The sequence below is a fragment of the Ailuropoda melanoleuca genome, chromosome 4 (assembly GCF_002007445.2).
Source record: "Ailuropoda melanoleuca isolate Jingjing chromosome 4, ASM200744v2, whole genome shotgun sequence".
NCBI classification, from domain to species: Eukaryota; Metazoa; Chordata; class Mammalia; order Carnivora; family Ursidae; genus Ailuropoda; species Ailuropoda melanoleuca.
In genome coordinates, this window is record NC_048221.1 from 94,661,449 (window position 1) to 94,684,744 (window position 23,296).

Below are 23,296 nucleotides of genomic sequence, written 5' to 3' on the forward strand. Positions count from 1 at the left end.
TGTATATTTCCGGCATGGAGAGTAAGGCCATGTTACACATTCAACACATTAATCACTTTCATTCAAAATTCTTCACTGCCTCACCAGGAATTATTTGTAAACTACTTGGGAAGCCAAACTTAGAAAGATTTCAATATCTTGAATTGGTTTCAGAGTTTGAATTGACATTCTGGCCTAATTTTGGAGCTCAGTTAGTAGGCCATGTATGTCCCAGAGGGATATAACAAGGCTGAGATTCTGGATGAACTCCAAGGGTGGATTTTCATTGAGAAAATGGCCCCCATTAGGGAATAGAAATAGAAAGGCGACACCTGACACTTGACACAGGTGCTCACCAGGGTTGGAAGAATATGATCAAGTGTTTCATCTGAGAAGTCATCTCCTGTTGAAGCAGTAAGAATAATTTATCGGGTGAGGAACTGTTTTCCTTTCCAGCATGAAGCATTTAGCTGTGCAATGCTCCTCCTAGGCAGCCCTTCCTCATGGCTCTGGCTAGAGAAGTCCTCACATATATGCTAAGTCCCGGAGACTACCCTAGCCGGCTAGGTTCCCTTTCCCCATATTTAGTCCTGCCTTCCCCAGGGCTGTGACCTCCAAACTTCATTAACAAGATTAAAGTAAAGTGAAAATTAAGTACACATTGTGGGAGAAAAATTACGGATATTATTTATTTAAGGGAGTTTGAGGGCAAATATTATTCAGAAACTCCATCTAATTCCCTTTACTTCTGAAATGCCATAAAATGATATTAGGTCAATGCATTCGGCAAGCAGTTATGAAAGCATAATGCCTAATAGGAACTATGCTACCCAGTGGGGGTGGGGGAGTTCAAGGACAAATAAAACAGGGTTCCTGCCTTTGGTGAACGCAGAATCTAATGGAGAAGGCGGATAATTGAACAAGTAATTATAAGAGAATTAGTAATGAAGGGACATAAAAAATGTCAGGGACCCAAAGGGGGAACAATTAAATCTGCCTGAGGAGGTTGGGTAGAATTTATAAAGGAGATGACATTTGAGCCATGCTGTGAAGGAAGGGAAGGAGTCTGTCACTCTACGGAGACATCACGCTCTGATAGGCAGAGGGGGCCTAAAGCTTACCCAGTTTGGGGATCAGGGAGGTGTGAAAAGTGGTCCTGGTAGAGGTTACGTGGGTTAGAGTGACAGGAAATGGAGACCAGAAAGACAAGCTGGGACCAGACTTGCTTTGCCTGGAGTTTGCCCTCTGTTCTTTGGGCAACAGAGAGCTCTCGGGCTTTGTAAGCAGGCAAACGACATGACCATAATTGTGTTTTAAAGAAACAGGCGGCAGAATGGAAGAAAAGAAATAAAAGATCCTCAACAGCAGAGACAGAGAACAAAGAAGGAGTAGGAATAGAGTTTCATACTTAACAGAAAGAACCATGAACATACCCACTCCTATGCCCCTTCCCCAAAACCTATCATTACCTCCCACCAACGAAATTCACTATCTCCTTTCACCATCAACTTCATCAAGTGGGCAGTGCTTCTTCATAAAGACAGAAAGATAGATATAGGAAGTTGGTATCCAGAGAAATCCCATGGAAAACCACCTTCTCCCTTTCAATGATTTCTATCAGGGGTTATAAGGAAAGGTAAAATTAACAGCATCATATGGAACTCTAACCACATGTGGATACAGAATAGGAAAGCACGCATGGAAAAATACACACACGCACACACACACACACACCAGCACCAGCACCACCACACTACACCACATGCACAAACGCTGTAGTGACCAATGATACACAGTATATTCTCTAAAAAAGAATAATTATATATCCCATTACCTCATAACACATATTTGCTTTTAATGATATTCTCAATTTACTATGCTGTGAGGTAGTTCTTTTAAATATAGTCTTGGTGTACCAATAGCTTCTGAGAACCACTTTCCCTCATTGTGTCTCCAAGTCTCCTGGGTCTGACATCACTGAACAGTACAGACTGTACAAGTCGTAGCTCATAAGGAGGTCATGCCATTGCTATAGAAAGCCCGTTGTTTGCCTTGACCAGGTCCAAAGCACAGAGCTCTGGGGGGAATTTGGGAGGCCTCTCTACAACTGATGTTTGGCTTAGATGAACATCTAATCTTCAGATTAAATCTCTAGAGCATATTTTTTAGCACAGTCTGGAAAATAGGGAAGTTATACCTTAACTTTGCCAGCCAATAGCAGGCTAATTTGCTCTTTTCTGTAGTAACACTGAAGCAAAGTAAAAGTCTGAACATTTTTTATTACTAGCATGGGGTTAAATTTCCCTGGATGACCACAATTTTCACAGACACCATGAACAGTGAATCTCAAATGTTTTCTCATAGACTGCTTTGAGAAAAACTAAATAACCTAAGTGAAAGTAAGAAAGAAAATCAGCTCCTAATGACTCATTATAAAAACAATAACCAAGGAGGCAAGAATGGCACTTCTAATGGCACAGACGTACCTCCCTCCTTCAAACTCATACAGTGCTTACACACTATATGGTGCTTACATCATATGCTGCTTCTTACTAATAGCTAACTTTTTAGAAGTATCAGTCTCACCTTTCTTATTAGATTGTAATCAGCTAAAGTGAAATAACCAGTGCTCCATCAAATCAGATGGCAAAAAACTTACCCCAAGACAGAGCAGTGAGAACTGAAAATTGGGACACCCATAAAGTCGTACCCTTATTGACGTTCATGGGCCACTCAATATTTTTCGTGTGTACAAAAAAAGAAAAAAATCTGGAATGAAAGAATGAGGTACCCTCTTATACCTATTAAATTAACCAAAACACTTAAAATTTATATATTATAGACTCAATGTTGGTGAGGAGCTGTAAAACAGTGCATGAATAAACTGCTAGGTGTTCTTTAAGTTGGTATAACCCTTTGTTGTAGGAACCAGCCATGCACTGAAAAGCCATAAAAATGTTTTTATAACTCTTATATAAATAAGTTACTTCAAGAGGTAATTCAGATCAAAAGTCCTTTAAGTATGAATGTATATCTTACAACTTAAATGTAACAACAAAACATTAGACATAACTTTTAAGTTCAAAAATAATAATGACTAATGAAATGATAGAATATAAAACTGATATACTCTTCATAACAAAAACTCTAAGCAAATTAAGAATTAAAAGATGCTTGCTCAACTGATGAAGGATGTAAAAAACTTACGCCAGTTATATTTAATGGTGAAAACTGACTACTTCCCCATTAAGATCAGGAATAAGTTTTCAGTACTCCTACTTGACATTGTAGTGGAGGTCCTAGTGCAAAAAGGCAAGAAACAAAAGGGATCTAGATTGGACAGGAGAAGTAAAATGGTCTTTATTCACCGATGTCATAAATGTCTACCTAGAAAACCTCCCAAAATGTACAAAATACTACTAGACCTAATAAGTGAGTTTAACAAGTTTGAAATTCAAGGTCAACGTACAAATACCAATTGTGTTTCTATACACTAGCAATGAACAATTAAAAATTGACATTAAAAGAACAATACCATTTAAAACAAACATGAAATACTGTGAAATTTATCTTACAAAATACATGCAAGATTTGCTAAAAAATACAAAGCACTGATGAGAAAAATCAAAGACATAAATAAATGGAGAGAGAGACTATATATATATGGACTAGAAGATTCAATAGTGTCAGAATGCCCATTCTTCTCAAACTGATCTAAAAATCCAGCAAAATCCTAGACAAAATTTCAACAAGCTTTTTGTAGTAATCAACAAGCTGATTCTAAAATATATATGTAAAAGGATCTAGAATAAACAAAAGGATTTTGAAAAAAAAAAAAAGGCTGGAGAACTCATACCATACTATCTGATTTCAAGATTAACATAAAAGTAAGATCAAAGGGTGCTTGGGTGGCTCAGTTGGTTAAGCCTCTGCCTTTGGCTCGGGTCATGATCCCCGAGTCCAAGGATGGAGCCCCACATCAGGCTCCCTATTCAGCAGAGTCTGCTTCTCCCTTTAACCCTTCCACCTCTCGCGCGCGCTCTCTCTCTCTTGCTCTCTCTCAAGTGAACAAAATCTTCAAAAAAAAAAAAGTACGATCAAGACACAGTAAAAGGACAGACACACAGATCAATGGCACAGAGTCTAGAAATAGAAAAATATATACGTGGTCAACTGATTTTTTATTAAATGTGTCAAGGCAAATCAGCAGAGAAAGCACAGCCTTTTTAACCAATGGTGCTGGAACAACTAACTATATGCTCTACATAAAAATTCCAAACATGACCATTTCTTATATTATATTGAAAAATTAATTCAAAATATATCATCAGAGACCTAAATATAAAACTTAAGGCTATAAAACTGCCTGAAGAAAACACAGGAGATAATCTTTGTGACTCTGGGTTAGGTAAACATTTCTTAAGATGGGACACATAGACTATAAGCCATGAAAGAAAAAATGATATCATTATGATCTATGTATTATTTAAACAAAAAACTCAAAACTTTTCAAAAGATATTAAGAAAAAAAAAAGGCACAGACTAGGAGAAAAAAGTTGCCAAATACCTAACTGATAATGGACTGTTAACCAGAATATTTTAGGAATTATTTTAAAAAACTGGACAAAAGATTTGAACAAACACCTCACAAAAGAAGAGCTATAGATGCCAAATTAAGTAAACAAATGATGCTGACCATCAGTAGTCATTATGGGAATGCACATTAAAACCACCACAAGATACTACTATGTATACCTGTTAGAATGATGCAGGTAACAAAAATCGACAATACCAAACACTAGTCAGGGCACAGAACAATTGCAACTCTCATATACTGCTGATGGAAATGCAAAATGGTAAAGGCACTTTGGAAAAGAGCTTGATAGTTTCTTATAAGTTAAACATATACTTTATGACCCAGTTACCTCACTCCTAAGTATTTACTCTAGAAAAATAAAAACATATGTCCACATAGAAACCTTTACACAAATGGCTTTATTCATGATATCTCCAAACTAGGAACAATCCAAATATTCAACAGGTGGTGAATGAGTAAATAATCCCTATAATGGAATATTATTCAGCAATAAAAATGAACAGACTACCAATATACCCAATAACAGGAATGAATCTCAAAAGCATTCTGCTAAGTGAAAGAGGCCAAAATCAAAAGTATGATTCCATTTATATGACAAAACTATAGTGTCAGAAAGCAGAGAAGTCATTGCCAGGAGCTGGAAATGGGAAGAGGAGACTCATTGCAAAGGCATAAAGAATTTTTTGAGTGATGGAAGTATTCTTGACTTTTGTGGCAGTTACACAACTGCATAAGTTTGTAAAATTTATAGAGCCATCTATCTAAGAAGGATGAATTTTACTCTTCCTAAACTATGCCTCAATAAACCAAAAGCCGAATAAAAGACTGTCTCACCAAGTGTTGAGGAGAATGTGAAACACCCGAACTCTCCTTCGCCGCCGGTGGGTGTGGAATATGGCAAAACCACTTTGGAAGAGTTTGACATTTTTTAAAATAAAGTTAAACATACACTTAGCTCAGACTCAACAATTTCACTCCTTGTGCTGCCCAAGAGAAATGAGAATGCACATCCACACAAACACTTGCACATGAATGTTTACAGCAGCCTTATTCATAATATTCCAAGACTGGAAGCAACAAAGTGTTAGTAAATACAACAGGCGAATGATTAAATAAATTATAATATATCCATATAGAGAAATATCACTCATCAATTAAAAAATGAACTACTGATACAGCCAATACCATGGATGAATCTCAAAATGTTACACTGAATGAAAATAAGAATAAATTCTAGAATTTTATATATAGAATGTTATATATATTTTTTAGACTGTTACTTTTAAAATTAATTTTATTAAGCTATAATTTTATGTACAATAAAATAACCTATTTTACGCATATAATTCCATGAGTTGTGACAAATATATACACCTATGTAACTACCACCACCACCAAGAACATTTCTATCGTCCCAAGAAGCTCCCTTGTACTTTCTTTGTCATCAGTCCCGTCCCCTTATCCCCAAGCAACCACTGATCTACTCTCTGTCACTACAGATTAGTTTGCATTTTCTAGAACTTTATATAAATTTTAGAACTGGATTATCAAATAGTTCCTTTTTATTGATGAGTGATATTTAGGTATATGATAATTTATTTAGTCATTCATTATATTTATGAACTAATGACTGAAAACAGATTTTAGGCTACAAAAAAAGATTTTATAATAACTTGGAAGGCTTAAAATGCTGGAGTAAGCATTATCATGTTAGTTAATATTTGGTAAGCCTATAATCAAAGATAGTAGGAAACTACATCTTCAGGAGGGCAAATAATTTGCCAAATGTCACAGCTGGTCCCAGGTCTGCCCAATTCTAAACTTCTTAACCACTATGCTGTCTTGACACCTGGTACAGGGTTTGTGGGATTTTTGGACATAGGAGAGTCCCATTTTTCCTAATGTTTAAAGTGTTTAAACATTATGTTTAAAAAGACATAGAGGAAGAGTTTACAAGTTTAAGAGGCCAACCAAGAGTTTTCCTTCTCCACACTTACGGGATTTGGTAAACTGTTAGGTGCTCAGCATTTAGAATAGACTCTAACCAGCTCTCTGCTAACCTACTGGGAACAGATCCTAAGTCCCCGGATTTACTAGGATCTTGCCTATATAACTAGTTTGCCAGAACCAGTTTTTCTTTTCCATGAGATAATCTTAGCAAATGTTACAGAATAAAATGTGAAAAGGGAACATCAGAAGCTTATCTAGGAAAGTGAAGGGTCCTTTCACACCAATGCTATCCAGAAGAGCTTCATGCCCAAGTTCAACTTCATTTCATGTTAATAATCCCTTAGTCATATCTTAGAATGTCATAGTATCTTTCTCTCTGGCCACATTCTCAATGAGTTATTTTGCTCTTGAAATTAAGAAAGAGTAAGAAAGAAATGATCCTGGTTAATCAAGGAGGAGCTACTTTAAGAAATGAGAATCTCACAGATCTGACTGTTTGGTCATGTCTGAAATTGGTCCCTTTGCAGCTCCCTGTCTGATGATATGCACCCTATGAAAGGCTCCTTTCTACATATAGCTGTCTCAGGGAATCAATCTTTCCTGAATCAATCTTTCCTGACTGTACCTTTGCCTCTGCAACTTGCTCAGTCTAGTTTGCCTCCCATCAAAGTTCTTTCTTCCCTGTGGTTCCTGTTCCATTTTTGCTTCGCCCTTGAGACTTAACACTTTCAATTGTCTTTTTGGTGTCCTACCTTTACTGATGCTATCTGGTTCCCCTTTTCCAGTCAGTCCTCTCTCATTTCTTTATGCATTTCTAGGAACTTGCCTAGAAGGAGGGTTTTAATCTTCAGATCAGGGTTCTAGATGCTCTTTTTGGTCCTTGTTCCCCAGGAGCCCATGCTTGCAACTGTGGCTCCCAAGTAGCTAATTCTCTTATAGCTAAGGGGCTTCTTTCTTGGCAAATTGAAATACGCCCCAATTCCCTAAATCTAGCCCTTTGCTGTCACTCTCTGCTGCCCTCCAGCGGCTGTCAATAGGATGCAGTGGTTAATAGTTAGATCCAAGGCCTGGCTTTTTTGCCCTTTCCGTGGCCTGTAAGTGTTCACTAGTAGGACACTAAGGCAGTGCAGTTAATGGAGACGAGATTTGTGTTCAGAACCTATTAGGCTTTAAGTTCCGCCAGAACTACCGCAACAGCCTTTGATACTACTGCTAGTCCCAGGGAAATTCACTGGTGATGACTCCCTTGTCCTTTCTCCTGAAGATGTGATTACCTCAGAAATTTACAAATTCCAGGCTTGTAGGTATGCAGATTCACACTGCGTGTTGCAGTACCTCAACTCAGGAGAAACCTCCTGAGTTTCTAAGGCTTGGCTTGCTGGGAGAAGCAGAGAGCAGTACAGAGCTTTGCTCTAGCCCCGGCAGCACGCCTCACAGCTTACCTTGGTCTCTCTTACAATATAGCGTGAGAAGATCACCAACGCTGCCCATGAGGAAAGGGAGAAACTGACTTACTAGCTCTTCCCACAAGAGCTGAAATGGAATGGAACTCTAGCCTCTGAATGGACAGACTTTGCTATGAGGCTATCTAGAGTGATGCTGGCACCATGCCCACTTTAAAAGTGACAGTCATTCCGTTGAAGCAAAGGGGTAGAAGGTTGTTGCAGACTGGACTCACACTTCTGGAAGAAGTCCTTCTAGCATCCCCTGGGAAGGCTGTTTGATGCTCTGTTGGAACACCTAAGTGGCAGAGCTCTGCCTCTGGGTTAAAGTGCTTAACGACTCTGTTGACCAAGCTTTAGATTAGAGTTCCCATCTAACCCAAGACTGTGCCAATATGGGTTGACAACAACAGTGGATAATGTTAACCTGGGGGGCCCATGAGTCAAAGGCCAAACCCAATGTAATATTCATGGGAAAATATATCCAAAGTCTGGTGTTTTGTTTCCTGCTACCCAAAAGACTCCCCACAACTGCTCCTAACTAAAATCCTTCACCCACTGCTTGCCTGCCATTAATAAGGGCCCTGACACGGTCCATAGTGTCTGTCATTCATGAGTCAGCATTTCCAGACACATGAACTCCAAAAAGGAGGATTCTCAAAGGCGCTCGGAAGCTACCTCTTTACCAAGCACAAATGTGCGAAGAACCAAATGTTTGCCACTCACATCCCTGCTAAGTGGCTATGCTTCCTCTCTGAGGAAAAGCAAAGCCCCTGGAAAATACACAGGGGTATTCATCAGACCTTCCACCTTCCTTTCAAGAACCCCAATTATTCTTCATTGTGAAAAATCAATGAGGAATCTACCTCTTATAAACTATCATGATCTCAAAGTGGTTAGCATCCACTACTAATATTTGCTCCTTCTCCTTTGACTTCTAATCTCTTGAAAAAACTCCATGAGACTTTAAGAAATCAGACTTCCAAATTGCTAAAGTGATTTCCATAGTGAGAGGATAATAAATAGAAAATGGCCTTCCCAACATGCTGTGATGTCATTTGGCCCATTTTCCTAGCATTTATATGACATCTTATGTGATTTTCTATACCGAAGACTTGTACTCTGCTTGGATATTATTTCATGAGATCCTGGTCTGGAAAAAAAAATGGATTCTGTGTTAAGAAAAAAAAAAAAAAAAAAAAAAAACCGCCCTGAGACAATTTCTGAGCTCACCTCTTCTCTAGTTAAGAAGTTGGTATGAGGTGAGACAAAGTTTCAGCAGTTCTGGAATAGACTCTCCTCCAATCAACCAAAGATGTTTCGTAAATCTCAGAATGTGTTACGTATTACTGGTAATTCCTTCTATGAATGTTCCATGATGGCCCAGTTACAATATCCCAGGCAAGGGAAGGAAAGAGACCTGATTTGCAGTGGCTGCAGCAGCATCCCAGTGGCTGAAAGTCCTTATTTATCTAGGCTCCATCCCGTGTATGCTGATCCAGCCTTGACTTAGATGAGGTCAAAAGTCTAGCTCAGTGGAGTCTATCCTCAGTAATGTTCCTATTTATATTTTTTACAGAACCAGACCCAAAGGTGCTAGCTTTCCCCTGCTCAGGAACAGGAGTTATTTGCTGTCAGAGCTTCCTTTGAGGTTAAAGGTATCAATCTGAAGGTTATTGCTGTCTGCCAAAACAACTTGGGCAAAACAGTTTTGTCACAACAACCAGAAAACCCTACTTTCAAAAACCAAAGGACCACCTTTTGAAGCGTTTCAGGCTGACCATCTTATTTATGCCAGGCTGCCAAATCATAGCTATAAGTTCTTTACTGAAAGTCTGTGTATCAGTGTACAACAGACTTGGCCTTGCCCTGGAGATCTTGCCAGAAAGTTCTTCAGCTATCCTAAAATTGACCAATACGGCATCACTACAAAACAAACAAATAAACAAACAAACAACAACAAAAAAATCTAGACCAAGTGGCATCCCCTTGGAGCATGAAGGCCACCTGAGTGGAGATTTTGGCAAGAGCAGAATGTTGAAAAGGCCTGCTTTATAAGCACAGGCAACTACACAAGAATGGGAGCTCCCAAGGGCAGTGCGATTCACTGCACTGTACCAAGTACACCAGTGTACCCACTGTAACAGTGCTAGGCATAGTGCTCAATGAATGAATGAATACGTTCTGATTGGGGAGGTCTCTATCTATATCCAAGTGTTCGCTATGCCTACATTAAATCATGGACTACACAGTCTGCAGGAACCTTTAGTAACTCTGTATCAGCAAAAGAGATCTGTGTAGGTAGTCTGATATTATTACTTTAACTTCTTCTAACCACCAAATGCCTTCAGGATATGATGACTCTGGATTTCATTTCTGAAATGACATCTAACCACATATACATGCTACCATACCAGTAGTGCAGACGATCTCTTCCAAGATAATGTGCTTAATGGCTTCACCCATTCCTTCTGACCCCACAATCCACATCAGTCGTAGCAATGACATCTTCTAATTCCATGAGTTACCAAGCTGTTTGATTTCTGACTCCGGTGCAAATGACTCCCAATTTTACAGGCCATTATTTATTCAAGATCATACACAATCTGGAGGTCAACAGACTACTTCAAGTGAGCACTTGGAGAGTATTTCTACTAACATTACTAGTCCAGACACTTTACTACTAGAGGATTTGCGGATTTGCATACCACTCTGTCTTCCTCCACTAAGAACCTCCTTTCACAAAAATATTCCCTTATTGACTCTCCCCACACCTCTCGTTTCCTCCACCATGACTCCTTGGCAACTGCTCAGGAAACACTTGGGAAAAGTACAGGCCACCCCCTCCCCAAAATCCCAGGTTATGTTCCAGCAGGTTAAAAACCAATATTAAGAAGTACATGTGGGAAATGGCTTTCTTTGTGTTAAATACAGCTTAACCATTGCGCTGAAAAAACAGAAGACCACCACCTGAGGCCTTGTAAGATGTGGGTCTGCCCTACCCTGACCCAGGCTTCCCTATGTAGTCTCCTAGTTAGGGCTTGTTTAGACTGGTTAAGGAGAAACATAAAAAAGAAATTCTATTTACTATATATCATTTTGTTATGTGCTGTATCAGGCAAATTCAGTTTTTATATCAACGGGTATCCTACGGAGGTTAAAACATAAGTGGTTATTAAGCAAAGTTAAGATTTTTCCGCAAGAGCCAAGAGCAGTCAAGCAAAGGGGGAATGTCCCTCTTTGTGGGCATGTTGTTTATTCGACTCGCAGGCAGGGCAAAAGAAAAGAGCAGAAAATTTGATTCCAAAACCAAAATTTCATTGAATCGGATCAAGACAGGTTGGAGAATAGGAAGGGCAGTTGTACACAGTCGGGGTCTTGGGCTGTTCTCGGGTCTGCACACCTGATACTAGCTGACAGCACTGACTTCACCCACTGCTTCTAACAGGAATAAAACATCAGAATTTGTTCAACATCGCCAAAGAAATATACAATTATTTCTCTCAGGTCCTATAGTTGTTTTTAAGGCAAGTTAAGTGCCTGCAATGGAAATGCACCGTGTTTACTTTAGACTGAAGGTTTAGAAATTGGGGAATAACTGGCCTAGGGGGAATGTCACCAGCTCCATCTAAAAAAAGCCATAGATATCTTGGGATGGCTTTGCTGTTTAAGAGTCGTTGCCAACAAGCTCCATTCAGGAGATCTGATGCAATGTCACAACCGAGTTCATTCAGCTCTATAAACACTTAGTATATCGGAAGTAAATAACAGTTGGGGCCAAGGAACAGAAAATAACGTTACTGAAGAAAAGAACCCATTCAACTTTTCCTGTTGGTCAAATAAGTAAGGTGAACAGCCAGAAATTAAATGAGTGATGTAAATAATTAATTAATCTGGGGAAGCTAAGACTCCCTCACAATGAATGTGAATAACAAAAAGGTGAAACGTTCCGGGGTGGCCCACAATAAGCAGGGTTTGATGAGAAGTATAGGACATTAAAAACAAAACAAAACAACACAAAACAGAGGTCCATGAGGAAGCTGAACAGTAAAAGTTAGGAAAGAAGAAGAGAAGTTAAGAAACGGGAGCTTAAAGAAATTAGTCTAAGACTTAAAAGAAGGAAAGACAGTTGAGATACTAGTTAAATTGACCCCCATCTGTTTTTAAACAAAACTTAAAACTGGCTATTTTCTATCCTTAAAACACTTTCCTCTCTCACCAATGCCTGGCTTCCTTTCAGTTTAACTTTTCACTTTTTAAATGATATATTTTAATAACTACTTAGGTTCACAAAGACCTCTCCACTCTAAGGCCTCTTTCTGCATTTATAGATACATCATTTGTATAAAGGTCTTCCATCCCAACCAGAGGATAAGTTAAAGTCGATTTTCCCACTTCTTGACTCTGGGCTGGCCCTGTAACCAGCTCTGGCCAACAGAATGTGGTGGGAATGATGGCTTACCAGTTCCAAGTGTAGACCTCAAGGGGTTTGCACATTTCCCCTTGCTCTCTTGGAACCTGACAATGTGCCACGTGATCAAGCCTGGGTCAGGCAGCTGGCGGATGAGAGATCACATGGAGCAGAGAACAGTCAGTCTAGCTAAAGCATCCTAGACCAGGCAGTCCCTAGACAATCTAGTGCTGGACCTCAAGGTACGAGTGAGACCGCTGAACCTATCCTGATCGCCAGTCTGTAGAAACTTGAGTTAAATAAATCGTTCTTCTATTAAGACAACACATTTCGGGGTGCTTTGTTTTGCAGCAAAACATACTGAAATAACTGGAACATACACAACGGCTCCATCCTTCCAATGTAATACTTATTACAGTGTGACTTATATTAAAATTAAGTATTTGCTGATCACCTCTTTGCTCCTGGAGGACAGAGACTGTATTATATTCATTTGTGTACTCCCACAGCACCTGGGTGGTGCTTTGCTCACCCTAGGCACTCAGTGTGGTAAGTTGACACGAAAATCAACTGAAGTTCAAATTCTAATGTTCATCAGCACGATGTACTTAATGTTTAACAACAGAAGAGAAACACAAACCATAGCACTATTAAAGAATCAAATCACTACTGAGAATCTACTATTGGCCTTGTATTCTAATTACAATCATGAAGCATTAAGGGCTGGCAATGACTAGTACTTGGAATGCACGCACCACTTCAAGATTGTTAATACACAAGCCCTTTAGAGTGTCCTTGTCAAGATTTCACATTAACCCAATTTTGGATTTGGTAAAATTTGCACATATATTTGACATATGAATGTGAAGTTGTGGTGCAGCCCTACTTTTATGAACTTGGAAGTTTAAAAGCATAAAGTGGCAAAGGAGATTTTGATTTGTACTGTCTAATTCACGTTACTATCAACAACAGGCTTTCGATGCCCAGAAGTCTGACAAATGAGATAAGTATGTTCGTGGGCATTAACTATGAGGTGCTATATACACTTGTAAGACATCATGAAAGCTTGTGTATTCAAAATGTCATTTCACTCTTTTCCTTTCCAATTAGGAAACTGAGAACAGACAGCACAGGTGGGAAAAGATGAATAGTTTTCCTGTCCATATCTAATTTGCTTCCTAATTGAATTTCTATAGCTTTTAAATGACACTCTACTATTATAGTCTATACAGAGATGATCTCATCAAATATTCTATGTTTTGATTATTTTAAAAATTATCGTTCACTTGATAGTGTCTGAAACACTCTGAAGCAGGAGGACATGAGAGCATGATCAGAACAAGTATGCCCATAAACCAGTGAGGCAAATACAGTCGATGACAGCAAAAGAAGACCCTTGTTGCCCTGCGACTGTGGTGTCCCGCATGGGCCTATACGCTATAACTTGCCCTAACTTTAACTTCTTCCTTTAACTTCTGCCATGCCTGTTTAATTTTGTTATCTCAGACTAATGAAGGACACGATGATGAAATCAGTTAATAAGCTAGAAAACTGAATCAGGACCTAAAGAGGTTGGGACCGGCTAGAATGATAAAAATCTATGTTGTTAATAATATGAAAGAAAAATTAAATCAACTGTAGAAGGACTACATGAGGAATGGGCAACGATGTCACACGTGACAAAGACTCAGTTACTAGCAGAAGATGCTCAATAAAGCAGGAGGCAAAGCCTGTCCCCCAAATGGTGATGCGTTAATAAAAACAGAAAGAATCAAAGGGTCAGAATTAAGTGAGACAGATTTTAGCTAACTTAAGAAATATCTTTCTAATAATCAGATTGTCCTAAGGTGGACCTTGCTGGTTTGGGGCGGTGAGTTCTCTTCAAGGGGGATACGCAGGAACATTCTGGGTGCTGTGCAGGGTTTCAAGGATCAAGCCAAAGGTTATACCGCATGATTTTTAAAATTGACCCCCAACCCCCAAATTCCATAACCCTATTATAGGATTCCGAAGGGAACATGCAAAAGGACAATATACTCAAGGACACTTAATTGTGCTGCATTCGCGGTCAAGATATCTCCTCTGGAGACATACTCCGAGGTGCTCTCCTTATGGTTTGAACATCTCCATAGTCCAGAAGTCTCCTTCTAAAAGGATGCTCATTTAAAATAAGTTATGAGAGCAACTAAGATGGACTGCAAAGAGATTAATATTTGCAGCATGGGACATGGAGGGATCATTTTTCTCACAATGATCTAACCTATCGGAGGCCTGCTGCTGACGAGCCTCAGCCTGAGAACTGGGGAAGTTTTTCAAATGATCCAGGTTAGAAAAGTTTAAGCTGTTTTAACAGAGACAGTCATAACTAGAAACTGGGTGACAGATTCAATAGGAAGAGGCATACTCTTCTTATTACTAAATTTTGGAGTTTGGGTTTCTCCTGCTAAAATATCATAAAAGGAACTCCGAGAACAGAAATGCGACGGCAAATCGGAACTTCAGCATGCACAGCAGTGCTGAGAGCTCACAAGCATTTGAGCATTCATCCCCGGCTCAGATCCACCTCATTTTGGCTGTGCTTTCCAACTTACTCCCTTAGTTAACATTTTCTGCGAACACTAGTCGCTTTCCATAGGGACCAAAACCACAAACTAGAGAGAATGACCACGCTTCCTTCTCACGAATAGTGAGAAAGGAAAAATTTTTCCTTGGATATGTCTCTCCAATGAAATTCAGTGTCTGCTTTCCAAGAAAAGCCAATCGGCTCAGAAGTTTCTGAGAAGAAACAGGGAAGAAAAGTCCCAACAGATAACACTCCACAAAACCCTAAAGCAAAAATCCCCATCTTTCAGCCTCACATCCTCCAAGGGGTTAAAACCTGTCTTTGTTGAGTTGCTGAATCCACAGGTGGAAGGTCTTAAGTGTGCAAAGAGATACTCAGCTCCATTTGTGACCACGCTGGGAAAGCCTTTATGTGTAAGAGAACCCCCACCTCGGCCCCCAAATATTAAGTTGACACACGTTTCTGGGACGCGGCCTGAATCCTCAAACTTTGGCGGTCTATAGAGACACAATTTTCTGTTTTCTGCTTAACAGGGCTTTCCAGAATTGTCATCAGATGACAGATTACACCACCCATCCACAAGGATTCAGGGGTAGCTCAGGCCATCCATTATGGGTTAAAAGCTGTTCCAGCATGAATCGAGTCACAGTGGTAAGGAGACTACCAATACAAGGGGTCCTATAGCTTTAAGAAATACTCTGGGCATCTAAAAGTTTTCAGAATGCAAACTATGTCAGCTCTGAAAACAAGAGGCACTGCATCATTATGGCAGGAGAAACAAAGCCAGCCCCCTTTTTAAAACAGACAAAAAAAAAAGATTGTTTTAATAGGAGAGAAGCATCAGTCATTGATTCTTACTTCATTCACACTTTCTATCCAACCCCATCCATCTTCAGAGTGAAGAGATGACAGAGCCCAGTTAACTCTCTCCCTCTTTCGGCCCCCACCCATCCTGTTCCTCTCCACCCAAAACACCAAGGCCTACCAAACTACCCATTTCAATCTGCAAGCAACAGCCCTATAGAACGACTCTTTCTATCCGATGGGCTTGCAAAACTCAGGTACGCCTGAGTCCCGGCTTTCATCAACATTACTTTAATAGGGTTGCCGTCAGGTTAGCATGACTGGTCGGGGCCTTTGCTAATCACCTTCTAAAACCACCACTTAGTCACTCATGGCTGACCACATTCTACAAAGGAGGGGATGGGAAGATGTAAGGCAACAGAAAAAAGTCAACAAGCCAAACCAACAACACAGAATGTAAAATATTTCATTTTTCTTAAATGCTGCCGCCCTCATTCTATCTGCAAACAAAAGTCCTCCGGGCAGGCAGTCTCTGCATCAGTGCACCTGCTCTGCATTGGTTTGCCGAGTTATCTTTCTGCTGTGTCTGCAAAAGCCAACTATAGCACAATGGGTCACATCACTTGAGGGTCACTTGAGTCCCTCTACTCTCTGGGTCCCTCCTCCCACCTCCTGCCTTCCCTTCTACCCACAAAACCTTTAACTCCACCATAGCTAAGGATCCCAGATAGCTAAATAAAAGAGGTGGCCTCAAACACAGGGAAAAACCCTTAGGTCTCCAGTGTGAATCGCCAACGCCAATCCCCCTCCCCTCCCCTTTTCCTTAAGACCTGATGGTCTTCAGTCACACATCTTAAAAGAAAAACAAAAAACAAAAACACAAAGACTTACTTGTCTCAAGTCGATGAAGGCCAACTGCAGCGTGTCCTCCTGGAACCCAGGCACCGGGCCGGATCTGGCAAACTCTGTGGGAAAGAAAAGAGGATAAAAAGCGCCTTTAACTAACCATGGACAGGGAGATTGGCAGACGGATGACAGGGAAGACAAGAGAGGCTGGGGGAGAGGAGGACCGAGCTTCTAAGGAGTCATGTCTCTCTCCCTTCAGCTTCTTTGTTTCCCCTTCAAAATTCGTGTCATCAAAACGCCATTAATTCCAGCATCCTGACAGCAAGGAAACTGTACTAATTCGACCTGAAATTTATTCCCATGAGCCGCGCTGGGCTTCAGAGTATTTGTTTTGTGAATGGACAAACAACTTGCAAAGGAGGAGGGAGTGGGGGAGAGAAAAAAGTTTTCCTCTCAACACAATAAAATCTTCAGCTGTGAAACTCTTTTCAGTTCCGAAAGCTATTTATATTTTAGATCGCTGAAGGAATTTTCTAATTTCACGCCTGTCACCTCATTCCCCAAGCATTTATCAAAAAATATTCCCTGCCACATCATTAATTATTCCCTCACTGATTATTTGTATTATCTCATGACTGCATTATTGCCAACACACACACCCAGCAGAAGCTGTCCCGATCCACTGCTTGGCTCTTGAGCAAAGGAGCATTTGCAGATATGAAAAGGGCCATCTAAATAAATCTCACTGCAAAAGCTTAAGGAACATTTGCACATGTCCATCCTACTAGCGTATTCTTTGTTCTTGACTTCTACTTCTTTCCCACTCTCGAAAATTCTTTTTTCCCTTCCCGCTACCCCAGTTTAGTCTTAGGTCGAAGAGACCACATGGATGCTATTTGCAATTTACAGTCGTGCCTTGGGCACGTGCTCAGTTTATGACTCTGACTTCTACATCATTAACAAGAAGGTAACTGCACAGGGCTACAGGGACAAACACCAGTAACAGTTAAGAATGTCAAGTTTTATCGTCCCTAAGCCCAGCTTATTATGAAATCAAAAGGTCTTGTTTAAGCTCCCTGCACACATGCACGCCCGCACACACACACACACACACACACACACCATGCAGAGAGAGAGAAAATTCAAGAGTTGGACAGTTACTATGCCTTGAATTCTCACCATTAAGCCAAAGTGTGATGGACATTTAACATCAATCTACTATTTACCTCAGAAACAACTCAAGTCTTGGCTCAGAGCAAATATGAAAAGGAATGTTTTCCTTTCAATTATGTTTTTCTGCAGGAATGAATTTAAGAATTATACAGACTCAGTATCATACTTTTCTTTTGAAATGAAATAAAATCCATCAAGATATTTGCATAAAGCCTGGAAAATTACTTGCAATGTCCAGTAGTTGGCTAGATTTAAATGATGATTTGTGAACAATTATAGGAATTCCTGTTTTTTAAAAATATTTTCCATCTGGGGCTTCTTAGACATAATAGGTTTTCATAACATCCTTGTCCCACTTAAAAAAATAATGCTAACATGTTAAGTTGCAGGGATTATGGAAACATCATGTGAAATGAAATTTAATACAATTTATTAAACTAATAAATAGCACAGGCGTATTCTACAACTGTACACAAATACTCTTATTTTAGACATTTCCATAAAAACGACTCTTGTAAGTGGAAGGAGAGAATCTGTATTTAGCACGATTAGCAGCAGTAGGTTTTGATTTGCATTGAAAAGAAAATTCAAGTGCATTTGTAAGTTAATTCTATCCTATTATAGCCCAAATGATTCAAGTTTTAGAAGAGTAAAATCCTACAGCCGCACAAATACTTGATGAGGGCCATGTTAATAGAAAACCTGACACACGCCATCCTTCATATCTTACAACAGCCATTACGTGTGCTAACCTTGTAGAGAGCAGCTGTTCAAGTCAGATGGACGATTTTCCCATACTCTGCTCTTACAGAAAGCAGTTCTTTGAATTATAGCCACAGCCTCTCTTTTTGACAGCCTTGACCGTCAGTGGTCAGCTTAAATAAGCTTCCCGTGCTGGGTTCATCCCAGGTCGGTAGCTTTCCCCCATTGCTCCTGCATCAGCCAAGGCGACGTTGCATCATTTGAGGTACCGAAGTCCCACTGTCAGTAGGAACTTTTCTTGAGTCAAAAGTAGCAACTATCAAGGTGTTCTGCTTACCTACACATGTCCAACTCAACACAATTACCCTGTGATACGTGGGGTGAATGCCTGAGAGCTGGCTACCCATTCGCACATCTCCTTCTTGAGCATGCTCCCTGAGGCTAAGGGATGATACCGCCGAAACCACGCAGGAATCCAGATGTGATACAGATTTAGTCCTCAGAGTCTCACTTTATAGGCCTCATTTTTATGACACACTGAATCGTCCAGGTTCCCAGAGGACATAACGGCCTTTTGGTTTGATTCTGCTTTTATAAATCAAAGGGAATCAAAGAGTGGCAACTGCATCAAGGTATGGCAAAGTACAGGGATTGAGTTCACATACAGTTTATGGAAACGTCTAATTACTGGATATTGAACTTCATGTTTGTATTTTTTCCCATTGTTTCATGTGTAGAATTCTTGTCTTCTCATGTAGATAAGTAAACTCCTTAAGGATAAGGACCATATTGCTGAACCTAACAAGTATTGGAAATAGTAGATGTAAAACAAATACTCATATATTAATTAAATAAGGTACAAAAACAGCAAGATTCGTTAATCACACATACTCTTCACATACTCTTCACTACCAATAAAAATCTCTGGATTGCAATAGGTAATGTGTCCTTAACATGAGTATCAATAAGCCTGCTTTAGGAATTTGTGAGTTCTTTAAAATTATGTGCACAATGATTGAGGGGATGGGTTTTGAGGTGATAAATAGCAGAGTTTGAGCCCAAGATACTAGGTCTATGGGCATGGGCAAATTACTTAATCTCCTTAAAGCGTCAATGGCTTTTTCTCAAAAATGAAGAAAACAGTGCATTCCTTATAGTGCTACTATGAGGATTAAATGAAATAACACATATAAAGCAGTTGGCAGAGTGCCTGGCATATCATAATTGATTATCATTACAATTAGTTTTTTGTGTGAATATACAGTTCTCTGGGAAGAAGGTTCATAGCTTTTACTGAATTCTCAGAGGACTGGTGACCAACAAAAGTTCTAAAAATGCTGTTTATATACCCAACACAAAACATTAGAAATGATTCAGCTACCATTCAGTGATGTGTTAGTGAGTTGGCACTGCAAATATATTTATAGGCAAATAGTTAAGTCTTTCACTTAAAGGAAGTTGATATGACTAATTAACAGTATGTTAACCACAGCACAGTGATTTTTATTGGTGTTATTTAAGAATTTCAATAAATGCATAAAATGGATCTCCTCTACTTTTCTGACTCAATATACCTTTAAAAACATGACTGTTCTCCTAGAGTTAATTCTTTAGATGTATGAAAAATGCTAAAGCATAAGAAAATATGAATATTTTAAATAAATGAACATTTGTATATATAGTCTGATTCCAACTCTATAAAATACAATCTGCACAGAAAACATGACAGTAAGTACTCATTTCATAATGTTAACGGAAGCTGTTACAGATTGATTACAAGAGAGCTTTATTCTTCTTTACATTTTATAAACTTTTAAAATGAGTACAGACCACTTTCATAATCAAAGAAAAGGAAACAGCACACACACACACACTTATGCCAAAATTACTTAGTGGTGCTGATTTAGTCATACTTTCTCTAGTGACGAGAGAATAACTTGTTCAAGATTTAGCATTACGGGCAACTGGGATTGGTCTGCACACCCAAATTCCCAGAGGTTGCTCAACAGAAAGAAGAAAACTACATGTTGGAGGGGGGCAAAGAGCCCCAGTCTATGTAACAGGCTGATGCCTAGACAAATTGATCCCATGTACACACAAGAAGCCTCTCTTTAGCGTGCCAAATGGAAACCTTCCTTCTTTTGAAATCATAAAAAGGGGTACAAGTATGCAATCATGACTAAGTAGAACCAATGTACATATGGGGCACAACGGACAAGTCCCTTCGGGACTTATCTCTAGATTCCAAGATCTGTAACAGGTTTTCAGTCTCCAAGTGCTTCCAAAGCCTGAAGTTCTGTAGAGTAGCCAAAGCATCGTGAGACTAGAAGGTGCTTGTTCTATTTCAAACAGACCCAAACCCGGACCTTTGACCAGCATGTGTTACTTAGAGACTGAGTCAAGGTGCCAGTGAGGCTGGCAAGAAAGCTTCCTCTTCAAAACTTGGTTCAGATTAGTAGTGCTCCTGACTACCACTGGCGCATTTTCCAGAGGGCTCTGCTCTGCCCAGCAGCTCTTTCCTGCCCTTGTACTATCAATGGTAGGGACTCTCGGAGTCAAAGCTGACATCAGGGCTTGACTCCAAGAACCAACTTGCAAATGTGAAAAATCTTTTAATGAGGAAACTGCCAACTCATTGAAGTTTATGAAGGAAATCTTTTCATTAAAAAAAAATAATAAAAAGGAGGTGTAAAAGTTACAGAAAAGAAGGTATATTGTTAAGTGAAGGTACAAGTGGGGAAAGAAAATCACACAAAGTATTTTACTTACCAAATATTCAACATTCCTTCACATTCTTATGGATACTTAAGTCTCTGAGATTTGGCAATCATTTTTAAAAACAATATTTATTTCTCAAAAATATCCAGTAGGTTTACATTTCTAATAATCTTCATATTATGACATAAAATTACCAAAAGAGAAAAAGAAGGGATGACATTAATTTCAAAATGCTTTCTAGACTTCTTGAAGGCTGGTCTTATAATTAGCTAACACTATCACTTAGAGGGGGAAGGAAAAAAAATTTAAATAAACTTTAAAATTATCTGGTACATTCACATTTGACTGAAGAAAAAAAATTATAAACACCATAGAACCCTAATTAGAATAAAATGGTAGAGTCAGATTAGAAGGGGCTTTGAGAAAGTCAAATGACAGTCTATAATCTGTACATCTAGATAGGACATCTGGGAGTTTATCAAAAGCAAGTTGGAAGAAACAAAATAAAATTAGTTCTTCTGAAGTGACTCAAGGGGAACAATCATGTTTTTAAGGGTATACTGAGTCACAAAATCACAGATCTATTTTTATGCAAATTGTCCACGGGAACAAGAACAATTTTTGAAAGAAGAAGAGCAACAAGGTAAAATTTATTTCAGGAAAGCAAACTAGTACAATATTTGACAAATAGGTTAAACAGCAATTGTTGGAGAAAACCACAATTGGTTTAAATAAGAGGAAGTTGAAAAGACAGTGGGCAAAATTGTAACCAGAGGTCCCTGGATACCGTCGTTTACTTTTGCTCCCAGCGAACGTCCAGGTCGGACAATGGACAAGATAGCATCACCAGCCCTCACGGAAGCGATTCGAGGTTTGGTTCTGGCCAAAACGCCAGGTGAGAAAGAAAACTCAGTACCCAGGAGCCCAAAATACGTTGGCTACTTGTTTATACCTTAGGATCATGTCAGGTCACGTGTGGGTTTTGTGGGATTGAAAAAATAAGAGCCGCTGTTGCTGTATTCACATAATGGTTTCCTGGTCTCTGGCTCCCTGGAGCCGCAGGTAAGGGGTGTGCCAGACTTCGAAGCGCGGCTCTGGGGAAGCTAACCCCTTCTTGCATCACTTCACAGTGGCTCCACTAAGCTAATTACAGAGAGGAGTTGATAGACTCCGCAGGGAATCCACTCAGGGCCCTGCTGGTCAGAGGAAGGTCGGCCAGAACATGAGGAAGTAAGAATGAAGGAGACAGATATCCAGGAGACAGGAAAAGGGGGGTGGGAGGGAAAAAACACCTTGCAGATGCTACTGACTCTATGAGTGTAAGTGTGCTCCCACGGACATGGGATCATAAAAACCAGACAGGGTAGGAGTCTGGGCTGCACATGATTCTCTGCTTTTTCACACCTTACGTATGTAACTCACTACGTCTCCCACCCCAAGAAGGGCAGAGGAGAGCACAGGCTCACTCGAATGGATTCTCGAAGTTCTGGGAGAGAAACCTGATGAAAAGTGATTATATTAAAATCTGATTGCAAATGTCAAACCGGTACCCCAAACAGATTTACAAATGACTATTAAGTTCAATTTTCCAAGCTCCTTTTGCCCTGAAAGACCACGGAAAGCTAGGACAGAGAGAAGTGGCTTTTTAATTAAGAAAGAATTAATCTCCCATAAGCGAAGAAATGGCCCCCAGCAAGAAGGAACTTCCATGCTGCTGCTAAGTAAACAGGCCAATCAATCTCCACCTGGCTGTCCCCAGACCGCACCGCTGGGAGGAGAGGAGGGTCCTGGCACTTTCATGACTGGTGTCAGTGACAGCACACATTCACCTGGAGAGAAAAGCTGTTGCATGAGGAATAAACCTAAAAAGCAGAGAAGCCGATCTCTACTTCTTATTTAACATATAAGAAGAATCAGTAAACAGTTTAATGAAATTGGTTAGCTGACTCTAGCAAAGCAAACTAAAAAATACATCTGTTCAAGATTGAAAAGACAGTGATGATGTAAGTTCCTACCATTTCATGAAGTCCAGGGGACACTGGGTGATTTATGGAAATAAAATGCTATTCTTTGTCCGAAGAAAGACTATTTTAAATGAGGGATAAGAATCC

General features: G+C 39.6%; 1 protein-coding gene across 1 annotated transcript in view; it reads right to left on the reverse strand.

The window, feature by feature from the left end:
* The window catches only part of EXOC6B (exocyst complex component 6B), a 569,711-nt gene that overhangs the window by 133,665 nt on the left and 412,750 nt on the right, over nt 1–23,296 (reverse strand). The window contains exon 20 of the mRNA XM_034657278.1: nt 16,638–16,711. Within this exon, the coding sequence (XP_034513169.1) occupies nt 16,638–16,711 (74 nt within the window). The remainder of the gene's footprint in view (nt 1–16,637; nt 16,712–23,296) is intronic.